Source organism: Hoplias malabaricus, chromosome 9 (assembly GCF_029633855.1).
Source record: "Hoplias malabaricus isolate fHopMal1 chromosome 9, fHopMal1.hap1, whole genome shotgun sequence".
Classification (NCBI taxonomy): domain Eukaryota; kingdom Metazoa; phylum Chordata; class Actinopteri; order Characiformes; family Erythrinidae; genus Hoplias; species Hoplias malabaricus.
In genome coordinates, this window is record NC_089808.1 from 11,089,898 (window position 1) to 11,104,564 (window position 14,667).

The 14,667-nt window shown below is 37.6% G+C and overlaps 1 protein-coding gene across 2 annotated transcripts in view; it reads left to right on the top strand.

Annotated features, from left to right (window-relative positions):
- Positions 1-288: 288 nt before the first annotated feature.
- The window catches only part of LOC136707060 (corticotropin-releasing factor receptor 2), a 138,033-nt gene continuing 123,654 nt past the window's right edge, over positions 289-14,667 (top strand). For both annotated transcript variants that reach the window (XM_066680932.1, XM_066680931.1), the window contains exons 1-2: positions 289-533; positions 3,727-3,846. In XM_066680932.1, coding sequence (XP_066537029.1) covers positions 413-533; positions 3,727-3,846 — 241 coding nt within the window. In that variant the 5' untranslated portion in view covers positions 289-412. The remainder of the gene's footprint in view (positions 534-3,726; positions 3,847-14,667) is intronic.

The following is a 14,667-nucleotide window of genomic DNA, read 5'->3' on the forward strand; positions in this document are numbered from 1 at the left end:
TAGGGTCATGCTCTAGCCAATCCCAACAAGGAAGGCGGGACCTATTGTACTATATACATATATACTATATGTAAGGTCCTGGGCGAATTAGTCATCACTAGCCCTTGAGACGACACAATATCCAATCCGAGAGATGGGGCTGGGACAAAACTCTCCAATCACAGTGCAGGTGGGCGGGTTCCACCGATAGCTGGCGGTAGGCGCGCTCATGTTGTCAGAGTGAGTGTCAATGTCAGTTTAAGATTCATAATGTAACGGGAGCTGACCGTTATTCTCTGCGATTATCAGTTTTATATTTAGTTGTTCAGTGCATTTTAAAACGCCTTTATTTCTCTCTCTCTCCAACATTTAGTGACATATTTAATCGTTTAAACGGTTTTAATCCCTTATCTTATTCGTTGTTTTCTGAAGCATGGATTCCACTTTACTGCACATCTTCCTTGGGGAGTTCGGGGATCTTAACTGCAGCCTCGTTGATGCGTTTCAGGACACTTTCTTCCAAAACACCTCGCAGTCGTTGAGGAGCCTCGATGGTGAGTTTGTTTTAAAAGGAGAGCTCCTCGTCATCTTTCATCCTCATTTCATATTAAGCACTTGCTGAGGAAATGTCGCTACAAAACATTACTCTTTGTTCTCGCAACATATTTTCACGTTATAGACAACTTTTATATGTATGCCTTTTTAATTTTATTTAGTTTTTATTTTATATTAGAAAATGTTCTAGGACCACGACAAGTTCTAACACGAATACAGCTCCGTAACGTTACCTGCCGATACCATAAATAAGTACGATCGGATACGTGCGTCCATCTTCTCGTGTTCTAAAGTTTTAGGCACCTGAACAATTAGAGAACGCTAATGTTCTTCATTCATTGTGTTTTATCGGCTCGACCTAACATATGAATGTTCTTTTTAGTTCTACAATTACAGACTGTAGTCCAGCTACAGTGGATTATGTTTGTGTGATATTATATATTATATATTGTGTGAGTTTGATATTTATTTAGGTCAGACAGAGTATTTATTTGGTCAGTGGGTGTTTTTGTTTTTCTCAGAAAAACACAAAATATATATATATATATATATATATATATATATATATATGTATGTATATATATGTGTGTGTGTGTGTGTGTGTGTGTCATATGTGTTCTTTGGATATTGGTTCTCAGGAACCAAACTAGATCCCAAGACCTTAAAGAACTGGTAAGGGGTGGTAAGGAGGTGGGTTCCTATCCTCCTCCAAAAGTTACATAGTGCAGAGTTTGCAGTGCTGAGCCTGGAGTAGCATTGACAGTGCCTGTATTCTCCCTAACCATTTGTGTGACGCCATGCGTGATGTTTCGCCTTTCCGCGTCTTCTGTTCCTTGTCATATATTCATAAGACATGTGTTTACTGTTTGAATATCTCAATTATTGATGGGATTTCTGTTAAGGACTTCAGAATAAATGAATAATTTAAATGTAAAAAGAAGCAAACGTGTCTTTGGCAGCATAATTTGTACATTCGCATCTCATTCAGATGTGTGTGAACTACCATGCGGACCGACTGTGCTGCTCCATCTCTGAGAGCACAGGAGCTGTTTCTCCCACAGTTCTGTCTCTGGGAGCTGAGGAGCCGCAGAGGGAGCTGTGTCTCATACTCACAGTCAGTCCTGGTGTTGTAACGAGATGTGCTACCAGTGATCATTGTACATAAGAAGTATAAAATATTTGTACACAAAATCACTTGATTTGGTGCTAGTATGTTTTTGTTTTTTTGTTTTTCTTTTGGTAATAACTCACCAGAAGGTCTGAATATTCACTAAATCTACTAAAATCACTAATTTGACCATACTGAGCTGCAGTTTGGACCCGGACATGACATTTTACAAGGTCAATACATCACTATTTAACAAGCGTATCAGTCGAGCATCACACTGATTTTGGATCTATAAATTTAAGGTAAAAATACTATTAATATTAACTAGTGTATCTTTAAGTACTTTTTTGAAAACACTGCCCTGCACTTGGCAGATTTAGTGTCAGTTCCCAATTTGGGAAGGAGCATCATCCATCCATTCATTCTTTTTAACCGCTTATCCAATTCAGGGTCACGGTGGGTCCAGAGCCTACCTGGAATCATTGGGCGCAAGGCAGGAATACACCCTGGAGGGGGCGCCAGTCCTTCACAGGGCAACACACACACTCACACCTACGGTCACTTATTGAGTCGCCAATCCACCTACCTATGTGTTTTTGGACTCTGGGAGGAAACTGGAGCACCCAGAGGAAACACGGACAACAGCACAACTCCTCACAGACACTCACCCGGAGCGGGAATCGAACCCACAACCTCCAGGTCTCTGGAGCTGTGTGACTGCGACACCTACCTGCTGCACCACCGTGCCGCCAGCAGGGGCATCAAGCAATATCAAAGGCGTCGTTGCACATAAAATGAATTAGTCTTTGTTTACACAGTAGTTCACTGGCCCTGTCCCATTACTCGCACTTTCCACCATACATATATTATTTTTTGGGTGAAATCAGTTTTTTATTTTGCCTAAAAATAGACATTGAAATTTGGGTCCTGTTCTGTTTGATGCAAAAAATATTTGCAATGTAAATTTATTTATTGCAAATATTTATGCAAACATATTTATTTTCGAATAAAATTATGATATATCTATGAAAACCAAAAACATGTATTTATGAATGTAACTGTATTTGTACCAACTGCAGACTGTGAGACACAGCTTGGGACGTATTCCTTTGTGAACAGTAAAACATATTTGTGACTTGTGTTTTATTTGTGGATTAACATTTGTAAACATTTGTAAAGTATTTTGAGACTAAACTCTCTCCATATTTAACACATTTTAAACAATTTTAGATATAGAGGAAAGACTTTTCAAAGACCTATATTCATCTTTCATTTTAAACCAAATATAAATGTTGTTCAGATGGGTAAGACAGGTGTCTTTTAATGTCTTTTCAAGTATTTTCAAAAAAATCATACAAATATTCAACCTTTCTTCCGGAGAAGAGAATGTACCATAATTTTAGGGAACACAACTGGACTTTAAAACCACTGTTGTACCTTTCAAATGTGCATTACACACCTTTGGGGACCTATAATGTACCTCTTACTCCAACCGTAACTTTTTTTTCTGAAAGTGTACTTGCCCTTTTTTTCTGCTGATAAATGTTATGATCATGTAACAGGATTTTATATATTGGACAATTTATTGTTTGTTTTTTTTTTCATCATGGAATTTTTCAAATGAGTAGCACGGTGGCACAGCAGGTAGTGTCGCAGTCACACAGCTCCAGGGACCTGGAGGTTGTGGGTTCGTTTCCCACTCTGGGTGACTGTCTGTGAGGAGTTTGGTGTGTTTTCCCCGTGTCCACGTGGGTTTCCTCCGGGTGCTCCGGTTTCCTCCCACAGTCCAAAAAACACACGTTGGTAGGTGGATTGGCGACTCAAAAGTGTCCAAAGATGTGAATGTGTGTGTGTGTTGCCCTGTGAAGAACTGGCGCCCCCTCCAGGGTGTATTCCCGCCTTACGCCCAATGATTCCAGGTAGGCTCTGGACCCACCGTGACCCTGAATTGGATAAGCGGTTAAAGATAATGGATGGATGGATAATGGAATTTTTCAACAGCTGATGGATTTATACTTTGTTTGGCAAAAAAAAATGTTCAGAGTATTTTGTAGTGAAATGCTTCATTTACTTTTCCTTCAAAGGTCTGTATTGCAACACCACTACAGATGAGATTGGGACATGCTGGCCGAGGAGCGGTTCTGGTCAGGTAGTGGAACGTCCTTGTCCAAAGTACATAAATGGAGTGAAGTACAACACCAACAGTAAGTTCATCTTAACAGAGTAAATAATCTTAAAATGGGTTTAAGAATTCCTTTAGATGCCTGTTTGTACAGTCTTTTATATATACTTCTTGAAATGCTGGGTCTATTTATTACTTTTCAAAGATCTGATTATGTGCTGGTGTGAAGAGTATTTCAGTTTAACTTATTTGTTTGCAGCAGCATTGTTGCGTTTGTAGTTATAGACCCTTTGTGTTGCTTGGGACCATTTGCCTCCAAAAGTGGAATAGCTTGTCCTGGACAGCATGTTGTACTTAATTTCTTTTGTAGCATTTAAATATTAACCAGATTAAGTGCTTCATAAGTAAATGAGAAATTGAATAAATTGTGTTAATGCTGGGAAAATATTGAAATGGGAAGTAAATGGATTCGTAATAACAGGGACACCCTTAGTTATGCAATTCAAGAACAACTGAACAATGGGAAATTTGTTATCTCATAGCAACTCCATGTGTGAAATTTGCCAGTGAACAGATAGATAAAAAATTATTTGTTTTTGAACTCTGTCAGTGTTTTGACAACTGAATTGTGAGCATAAGTCAGTTTGTAGTGTTTAAGCTAGTGCTGTCTGTATTAACAAAATTAATGCACATTAATGCATGCAGGAATTTAATGCGTTTTAAGCAAATTAATTATTTTATCATATTTGGACACAACCTCCCCCCATAATTCATACTATTTATGAGTCTAGTGATTTATTAGAGGTTTTATTTAGCATTGCAAGCACAGCATCGCTACTGTTGAGTTCAGAAGGTAGATTACATTATATTAGTAGTTGCCAACCAGTTGATCGCGATCAATAGGTCGATTTCCAAGACCATGCGAATTGATTGTGATAAATCATGGCTGCTTCAGTATCACGTTTAAGTTATTATAGCTGTGGCATTCTGTATCCGCAGTGGTTTGCTAGCTAGTTAAGCAGGGACATTTAAGGCCACAGTCACACAAGGCTTGTGTTGTGTCCGCAACTATGACACATGAATTCACATCCCTGACTGGTGCTGCTGCTCTATACTCTCTCTGCCCTGTTTGAGCCAACAGTGCTGATATTATAGACAGGAAGATATTATACAAATAATTCATGCGGATTACAAATTATAACATACACGAGAGTCACGCGATACCCGAGTGTATTGTCAAGATGTGGTATCTTGTGGAAAGTATGCTACCATAGTGTAGAAAACAATAGGTAGGAGATATTGATAAGCTAAAAGAAGCATATCAGAAAATGCTCCCAACAGAAGTATAAACAGGAGATATGCACAACCTAAATCCACATATGAGGGCATATAATTCATTTAATAATCTATTGTTTATATATTTTTTATATTAAATTAAAAAAGCAAATAATAGTAAATAAGATTGTAAAATGCACAATGATTTACAATGAAAAACACATAACATTCAACATTCTGGGTCTGAGCATGTGCAATTTGTCAGAACCTGTTTAGCACTTGCCGACACTGTACAGTCTATGGGAACATACCCGGGTATTTTTTTTTTAAGTAGCCTAAGTTAAATATAAGATCTAACTCTCACTTACCCTTCCTTCTATGTTCCTCTCTCTTTCACACATATGCCTAAGTGCAGACAGAGCTCCTGTTTCATTTTCTATCTTCATCCATATTTGAGTCACTAACTGCGCTGTAGTGTTAATTTCCTCCAAATCTTCTGTGTTACATGTTAAAACTCTACCTGAAGTTTTAATCAGCAAATTAAGAGATTCTAATTCTGCAATCATCAAAATTACACTGAGATATTATAATAAATTTAGGGACAATGCAAGTAATTGTGATTGATTGCATCAAATTGTGCAGCTAATTTGTTAATAGTTTTTTATCAGATTAACAGCCCTAATATAAAAATATCCAGAATGTATGTGTTGTAAGCATATAGTATGTGCTTTAGGAGGCTTTGCTTTTCAGCTCATTGTTCTGAACAAGTTCATGCATTAACATTCCTCAGTTAAAGCAGCTCATGAAGGGCTTGATAATGAGCTAAAGATTGGATCAGGTGTCTGTGTGATCAGTTTGATAGTAGACTTGCTTGAGCCTGACAACTGTGATAATGAAGATCGATAGTGATTAGTGCAGTTCAGCACACACCACTGTGATACTTGTTAGATGTCCAGCTGTGACAACACCTGAAATTTCTAACACAACTTGGCGGTATGCTGAAATGCTTTGATTATAAAGAAAAATGAATATAAAGTGACAGAAGATCAGACCAAGGAACTACCACAGGAGTAAAGACAAAACTATCCTCCTACAGAACATGAAAAATGCACTGAACAGAGACAGAGACTAACCAATGAAATAAGACAACTAGACTAACTAGATTCTCAAACTAAAACACTGGTTCTCAAACTGTGAAGCAGCAAGAGGTGGTATGCCAAATGACCTAGAAAGATGTATTACTTAATTAAGAAATTCATTCATAACTGAAAATCTAAATTCTGAAAACCTGAAATTCATTTGTGTAGAAAAATACAACATGCTATTCATACACCGTAGTTGATTACGTCTAGAAGAAAACGGCGGGTGGTCTGGGAGATAGGGTTTCTCTGCTTTTTTTGAGAAATCCGTATAAAGAAAGCCCAGTTTCAGTTGTTTACTGGACCTAAGCAAAGGCTAGAGACAAACGTGAGCAGTTTTTGATTTTATTATAAAAAGTGCAAAGCAAAAAGGAGAAAAACAAGCAGAGACAATGCCCTAGAAATACTCAGAAGCTCAGAACGACTAAATCCAGAGGCAAAAATAGAGAAAAACTAAGTGAGAATTCTGTACACATGAAGACAGAATAGAAGAAAACACTTGGCTGAAGGAAAACGTGGCTGTTCTTTACATCATTACAGCCCTTAAACAAGGTTTAACACAGCACCGAGCCCCCTTCACCTACAAGCGCACAGAGCCACTATGACATGCCACAAACGCTGTGCTATTTTCACCTGTAGTCTATTAAAGCACACAACTGATATTAAATTGACCTCTTCTAGTTTTTTATTTCTTTCTAAAAGCTTATTGCCCATACATTTTATATGTTCTCATAAATGTATAATTGTGTTTAAAACGTTCATTTTAGGGCTAGGTATTTATATTCTCGCTATAATTGTTAGCAATTATTTTAGATAAGTTTGTGTTAAGCATGCCGGGGCGAACATGTTCATGTGGTAAAAATCATAGGTGCTACTTGGAGGTTTTGGTTTGATAATGGTGGTACTTGGTCTAAAAAGTTTGAGAACCACTGAACTAAGACAAATATAATCCAAGAGAAACTCTGGACTGAATCCATGGAAGACCTAGAGACAAACACAGAGACGGAGACCAAACAGAAACAGTTACAGACAAATATCAAGAACTAACTCTGGAAGAAAGAATCTTGGTGTTTTTCCACTGCATTGCATTGGCTCGGGTTAGGCACTTTTCCCTGGGTGCTTTCCCACTGGCACAGCTTCCCACAAAATGTAACAACAAATTGTTGCAAATAGTTTGTGCTGGACCTCTGCATTGACAGGCCAATCAGCGCTTCTGCAAGCTTAAGACATCACTTTTAGTACATACATAACTTGCTTCATACAAGGTGCAAGCAGGGACTAATGTAGTACCTGGTTCCAGGGACCATGCATAAGTTTGGTCTACACAAGTATCAGACATAGTTTACTCAGTTTAACATATTGACAAATTGTAGGTTTGAAATATTACATGGAACATGAAATTCAATATATGGTGCAGATTTTTTTCTTTTCTCCCTGAAGAGAACCTGCTTTATTAAGCTTAAGGGTGACTCTATACAATAAGGGTACATTAATTTGCTGTTGCGGTTTACTCCGAACTCGAACAATTAAATATTGTGGTGCATTTATAATGAATATATGCATTCAACTTTACAAAAGTGTCACAAAAATGTAATTAAGGACTACAAATGTTTAAGTAATGCTTAGTTCTGGCAAAATACAAAACAACTGGGAACACAAGTGGACAAAGGATATGGAGTATGTGATATCTTGTGAAAAACAAACAAACACACAAACAGAAAACACTTAACTACAAAACACACTTCTAAAACACTAATACAAACAGCGACCCTCCCCTGGTGAGACACATAAACACTGAGCTTATTTACACAATATTACAAGAGTATCATACCAAAGTACAAAAAGTGCAAGAGTAATCTCAAAGTCAGAGTCACAAACAAGACTCAATAACACAGTTTCAGAGAAATTCAGGTATTTAGACAAAAAAAAAAGTAGCCCATCAAAGCACATCAAAACATAAAAACATGGAGTGGACTACCAAATCTGGAAAAGAGAATGACACACAGCACACTCTGGTCCATGATTTGCTTCCCCACCCTGAGTTCACTTCGTGCATCATTCTGAAATACATTCCATGTCTATTATTTTCATAAGCCCTTTTTGGATGGAACTAGTTTTTCCTGTGTACATTTAATTATGGTAATTTGTTAATTTAATTGTTTTCATAGAATCTCCATGATTTTATTCCTGTCCAAATAAAACATTAGAGTAATTGTTTTTCAGAGTGCGCACTCCAGTTTCAGGAAAGATTCTAGAGCATTTTACCTACCGAATTTACCAGTAAATATAACCCCAGGTTATTTACAATGTTTTTTTTTTTTCTCATGAATTGAACTAGAGGAGGCACTTAGTGATGTAATATATGGTACAAATCCTATGAGTCGTTCATTATGTGGCTAATATCAGGTGTTGAATGACCATAGACCCAAATCCACAAAATGACCTAAAGTATTACTAAGTAGAGTAAAACTCCAGGCAGCTATAGGTAACTTGTGCAAAATAGCAGCCTACAGATATGTTATTAACGTGTAACCTTCTCATTAAGTTCCTACCAATAAACATTGTGTGTGAAGGCTTACGAGTGTCAGGAGCTCTCTGTTTTGGTTTCGTGTTTTGGTTTTGTCCAAACCATGTTTTCTCTCCTGTCTCCTTTAGCCATGCCCCACACCTGTGAGCTCTTTAGCAGTCAGGTGACTGAGCTTACAGGTGTAAACCCTTATACTTTGTTATATAAGCCCTGTCCTGTTAGTTTTTGTTGCTCATTTTGTGTGTTTTTGTTCATGTTTCTGTTCCTGCGTGTCCTTTTCTGTATTTAATAAATGTTTCATCTCAGCAAATGCTTCTGCCCTCTCTTGTTCTTTGCACCCCAGTTGACAACGAGTAAGTGAAGTTGATGGCAAAAAAAAAAAAAAAAAAAAAAATCATATTATATTCCTTAATCTAAAAAAAAATATATATATATATATATATATATATATATATATATATATATATATATATATATATATATATCTTCTACCAACTTATACAATTATGTCTAACTGTCATTAGAGTCAAATTTATCTCAGATTTCAAAGCATCTGCAGGGCTTGTACTAATTGCTAATGATGTACTGTGTTTTGTAATTAAGACCACATATAGGTCACACTGGTACATTAGTCACTGCATTATATTTGTATGAAACAAATGCTTTTATATATTTACATTTATTTTACCAGGAAGTCCCACTGAGATCAGAACATCTCCTTTAGAGCAAACCAGGTAATTGCTGACACCAGTATCTGGTTAACTGAAAACAAGATGTTGGAATCAGTGCTGGTAGGAGAATGTTTATTGATACATTGCTGGTTACAGCTAAATTAGTGTGGCTGATTGATGCACTTCCAGAGGCACCTTGTTTAAGGACCCAATCAGGGAGATCTGAGTATTGATTGTTTTATGGAGCTGCAAGAATTGCCACACATTTTTCACGTCTTGAGAAGTACTGATCATTTTATATATACAGTGCTGTGCAGAAGTCTTAGGCACCTAAGACAATTATATATATTTAAACATTGCCTTCTCAGTAAGCAAGGTGCTTATATAAAATTATATATAATGGCAGTACACACAAAAAATAATTAATTAAATCTAAAACAAATAAAAAATATAAGATAAGGTGTGGGTGAGTTTAAAGAACAACATTTTGTTCAGATTCTCCTTGATTGCATGAATTTGTTAAATCAACAGCACACATTTAAAATCATTATTAACCAGTAAAACTAGGTATCGGATTACTAGAAACTTGAAACTACCAAACAAAACTAAACAGGAACACACTAGAACAAACTAGGAAAAACAACTAATCAAACGAGTATGAAACTTTATTATTAAACACTAGACAGAGACCTGAACAAAAACTCAGAATTACAAGACAAAACCTTAGTACAGAGACATAGAAATCTAAACTAAACACAGAGGCATGGAAAGCTTGACCTAAACAGAGAGAGAAAGGGATGTAGCAGTTAAACAGAGACCAGGAAAGCTAAAGATAGACACAGAGAGAGAGACCTAGACACAGATAGAGAGAGACCTAGGAACAGAGAGCCAGGAATGTAACAGCTAAAACTAAACTGAGATACTAAGACAGAGACCTAAACAGAGATACTTGCACAGAGAGACCTAGAATGTACAATGGTAGACAAACTCTGACTCTGACTAATGATCAAGGTGGGGTTAAAGTAGAGACAAGGGAGGAGACAAGAACAAAACAAAGACAGAGCCATGTGCTATTAGCACATGGTAAACAAAGGGAACATGGAAACGAGAGAGCAGGAACACACTGGACAGGGCAATTCATGACACTCGTAATCTTTAGTTCCTAAATCTTTTACAGAGTACTATATATATATAGTAGCTTCACATTGGACCCAACCCAGTGTCTTCCTACCTGCAGTCACAAAATTCTGTTGTTTAAATCCTACACATTAGTGATAGCATTCACAGGAATCATCAGGTAGCCACCTCCACTTGTAGTATGTGCTTTGCTGAATTAAGCCCATGACACCTCTGGAATACTCAACAGTGAAATCTGCCATCCCAGACCCAACCCCTTCAAACTAGTTTTACAGTCCTACCTTACCCTTAACCATCATTAACTGTAAATGAACACTGGCCTCCCTGGTGACTAAGGCTGTACTTAGGCCCACTGGCATGGCTAATGCATGCTCAGTGCCACCAGTTCATTGTGCATACAAACCATGCGAAAATCTAACCTTATAAGCTGATAGAATATGCTTCAGCGTGCCAACCCCTGTACATAATCTACAACTAGGGTCTTCACCTACCCACTGTCCAAGATTTTGCCATGTTGGAAGGATATCGTAAGTTGCTCAAAGCAAAAACTTAATACTACTTGCCACCATCGCCCTTGCCAAGTGATCTTCCGCTTCTCTAGATTCTCCCAATGAAGCCACTGGCCTTGTTTTGCCTGTGATGCTGCTGGTGCATACCATGTCTACTTTTCCTGCTTGTGAATAAATCTAGTCATCATTTGTTTCTCTCTGGTGATGTAGCCTTACTAAGTTTTCCATGAGTCACCTGACCCAAGGCCTGCTCTTCCACACTGGCTAATGTGGCACTTGGCTAATCACATCACTTTGCACTAATTAGCTTCTTGCTACTTGCACTGCCACTTGTGGATTACACTTCCTTCCTGCTTTTGTGACTGGTGTTACTGCTTTTACCACTGCATCCTTCAATCCTGACAAAATCATCTCATGACTCACCTTTGCACATTTAAATTCTTTGTTAATGGTAGTTCCAGTACCCCTCTCCATGCCACATTTTCTGGAAATGGGTTTGTAAACAGCATCTATTAAATAATATTTCCACACAGTAAAACTGCACATGTTCCTGATATGCTTGTTGAAATCATAAATAAATACTGCCTTGCTTATAATTGTTAAAAAGGCTAATAAACTTTTAGAATGATTTAATGCTTTGGAATGATTTAACTAACTTGCAGTAATGAGTGCTTTTAGTGAGTGCACCATCAGCTGCGTTGGAGCAGTGATGCGTGTCAGTGATATGTGTCTGTTAGAGCTTGCTCCTGAACACTATTAGAAAATGTGTGTGCTCATAACAGCAGGGTGGGATGCAGTGCCATATTTAATAGTTCATACGTCACTGTATAGCATAAATCATATACAGATGTATGCTTATAGAGAAGCTGCAATAGTTAGATCGATGAAGCCTTTATAGTAGACATGTTATTTAAATTTTATTTTTCATTCACTGTACAGCGTGCGTATAGAGAGAGAGAGATTCGGTGTAAATTTATGTTATTTCAAGTCATTCTGGAGTCATTTTAACTGTTGGATTTTTTTTTCATTGTCTATAACTGCTTTTCCAGTTCAGGGTCGTGGTGGGTCTGGAGTCTACCTGATGTAGGAAAAGTAAAGTTGAAAATATTGGAGATACGTGAACAGATTGTTAGATTTATTTAGATGCAATAATAATGTAATAATAGTAGTGCAAATTATGTCAAGTATATTATTTTTATTGTACAGAGTATGTTTTATAGTAATAATGAGCTTCTTGAGCTGCTCTGTGTATTTGTGAAGTGACAGTACAGATCAGGGTTTCCTGCAGTGCTTTACAGTTAGGGCGGCTGCCTTGACAGCGTCGCCCACCCCTTACAAGCAGCCCATGCTTGTAAACAATGTTTTGAATCATTGATTTGAATTTGCACTCGATTCACTCAATGAGTTGACTCTACACTCAAAGCGTCCAAACACCACACAGAGCACATAATTCATAATTCAATATCAGTGGATTTTATAACATCGAATGATGACTCGGTTCGTTTCTTGAGCTTTGATTCCCAACGGGAGCATGCATTGGGGCGATTACAAGGTTGTTGCCCTGTTGTCCACCACCCCCGGTCACAAACAAGTACCAGTGAATTACAACACCCCTCCACCCCCCTGGTCAACAAAGGTACCACTAATTGACTAACCAATTTTCTGCAGGAAACCCTGCAGATATAATGCAGACATGAAAGACAGAAGAAAAGAACAAGGAACTAGAGAGATGTCTAGACAGAGAATGATTTTTAAAAGGCTGTTTTTATAGACTGTGATCTGTAGAGTTACCACACAGTTATTTTCTCAGATCATTGCCGTTCCATTGTGCCTTTTATCCGGTGAGGACCTTTGTCCAGTGTGTTAATGTGATGGCTAGATTTCAGCTTTTAGAAGCAAAATTATTGACTGTTAGGTTTATTTGAACTGTTTCCTGTCCAGCAGTGAAAAATATCTCAAACAATGAAAGCCCATGCTCATATCTCATAAGTGTTTTGTAAATTTTGGATGCTCTTAATGATACTAATTTTAGTGTACTTTGAGAGTCATATATATTGCTGTGCTCATAATTTTTATTGTCTTTAAACAAATGTTAATTTGAAATGCTTTTCTCCCCTAAAGAATGCTTGCTCCCAGTTCTCTTCAAAGCCCCCTTTCAGCAATGTGTGTACAAATTGCTGACTTGAAATTACAGAATTTCAGCTCCTGTCAAAATCAAGAGCAGTTTCTTGCATAGAGTGTAAGCCCTGGACACTTCTGTTACACACAGACATTGCCTGAGGTCTTCTCTTTGTTCATGACACTTCATAGAGGCACAATTCCACCATCAGTGTCCTTATGGCACACACACAAAGCTGCTTGATCATAAACATTTTGAATCAGAGGGAGCTGATTCTTCTCTGACCTTTTCTATCTGCTACAGTGAACACAGCTGCAGCCTTCTGTGCATCCAGAGATAATTTAAGGTCCTGTCAGGAAATACTAAATAATAAACCTTTACTTTGTGCACATATACAGGCATGTTCTTTCAGGCATTATCTTTTGCGTATATTTTAATGTCCTGGAAGCTTATACACCACCAATTAGTAAGCTACAATCTGCAACTCATTCCCCTAAAGCAAAAGGGTGCCACTGGGGTTGGAAGATCTTGAAGTTGGCAGCATTTAGCTTTATCCTTCTAACATCAGAGTTAGTCACCGGAGGCTCTTCTGGCATTTCATTTTTTTCCCTAAATGACGGAGAGCAGACAAAGTAAGCCTTATCCCTAGGGGATATGTTTTGAGTTAATTTTTTTATTTCTATTTAGTGATGTTCGGATAAATGTTGGCTGTCATACCCATGCTTGGCTTCTGGTTGTATGAGATCCTCCAGAGACTTCAACAGAAAGACAATACACAGGGAGCTAACAGAGACCTAGACAAAGGGAGCTAAACAGACTAAACTGGAACACAGAGAGCTAAACAGACTAAACCTGAACACAGAGAGCTAAACAGACTAAACCTGAACACAGAGTAAATGGTACTGACAGACAATGATAGAAGCACAAGGAATGAGCAGACATACCAGACTGACAAAGAAAGGGAAGAGAAGCAACTCAAGGAACAGACAATACAAACAGACTAGAGAGAGTGAAACGAAGGTGGAATGTCTAACCATGGAAAGGAACTTAAATGCACAACACAGACAAGGGACACCTGCATCAGATAACGAGGGGACAGGACTACAAAGGAGGCACAATGAGGAGGTGGAGCTAAGGTGGGACTAGGGCAGAGACAGGAACCAAAATAAATAGAACCATGTGCAAGAGCACATGGCCCGGAAAACAGACATGACAGGACCAGGGCGTGAAAAAGACTTTTTAATTAAATGTACATGTAGATCTTAATGTATGAAATAAACTATTAAATTTGTCGGCATTTATCATTCCTTCGTTTAGGTTATTTATTTATATATTCCTCTCAAGTCATTGATTTCCCATTAGACAATATATTGTCTCTGGCGAATGAAAAATCATGCATCTTCATTTTTGTCCATTTTTAGTTTACAACATCATTTTGACACAGCAGCTGTCCTTCACATTATATCACACATTATATGATTTTATATATTCACATATTTTATATATTCACATTATATCACATATTA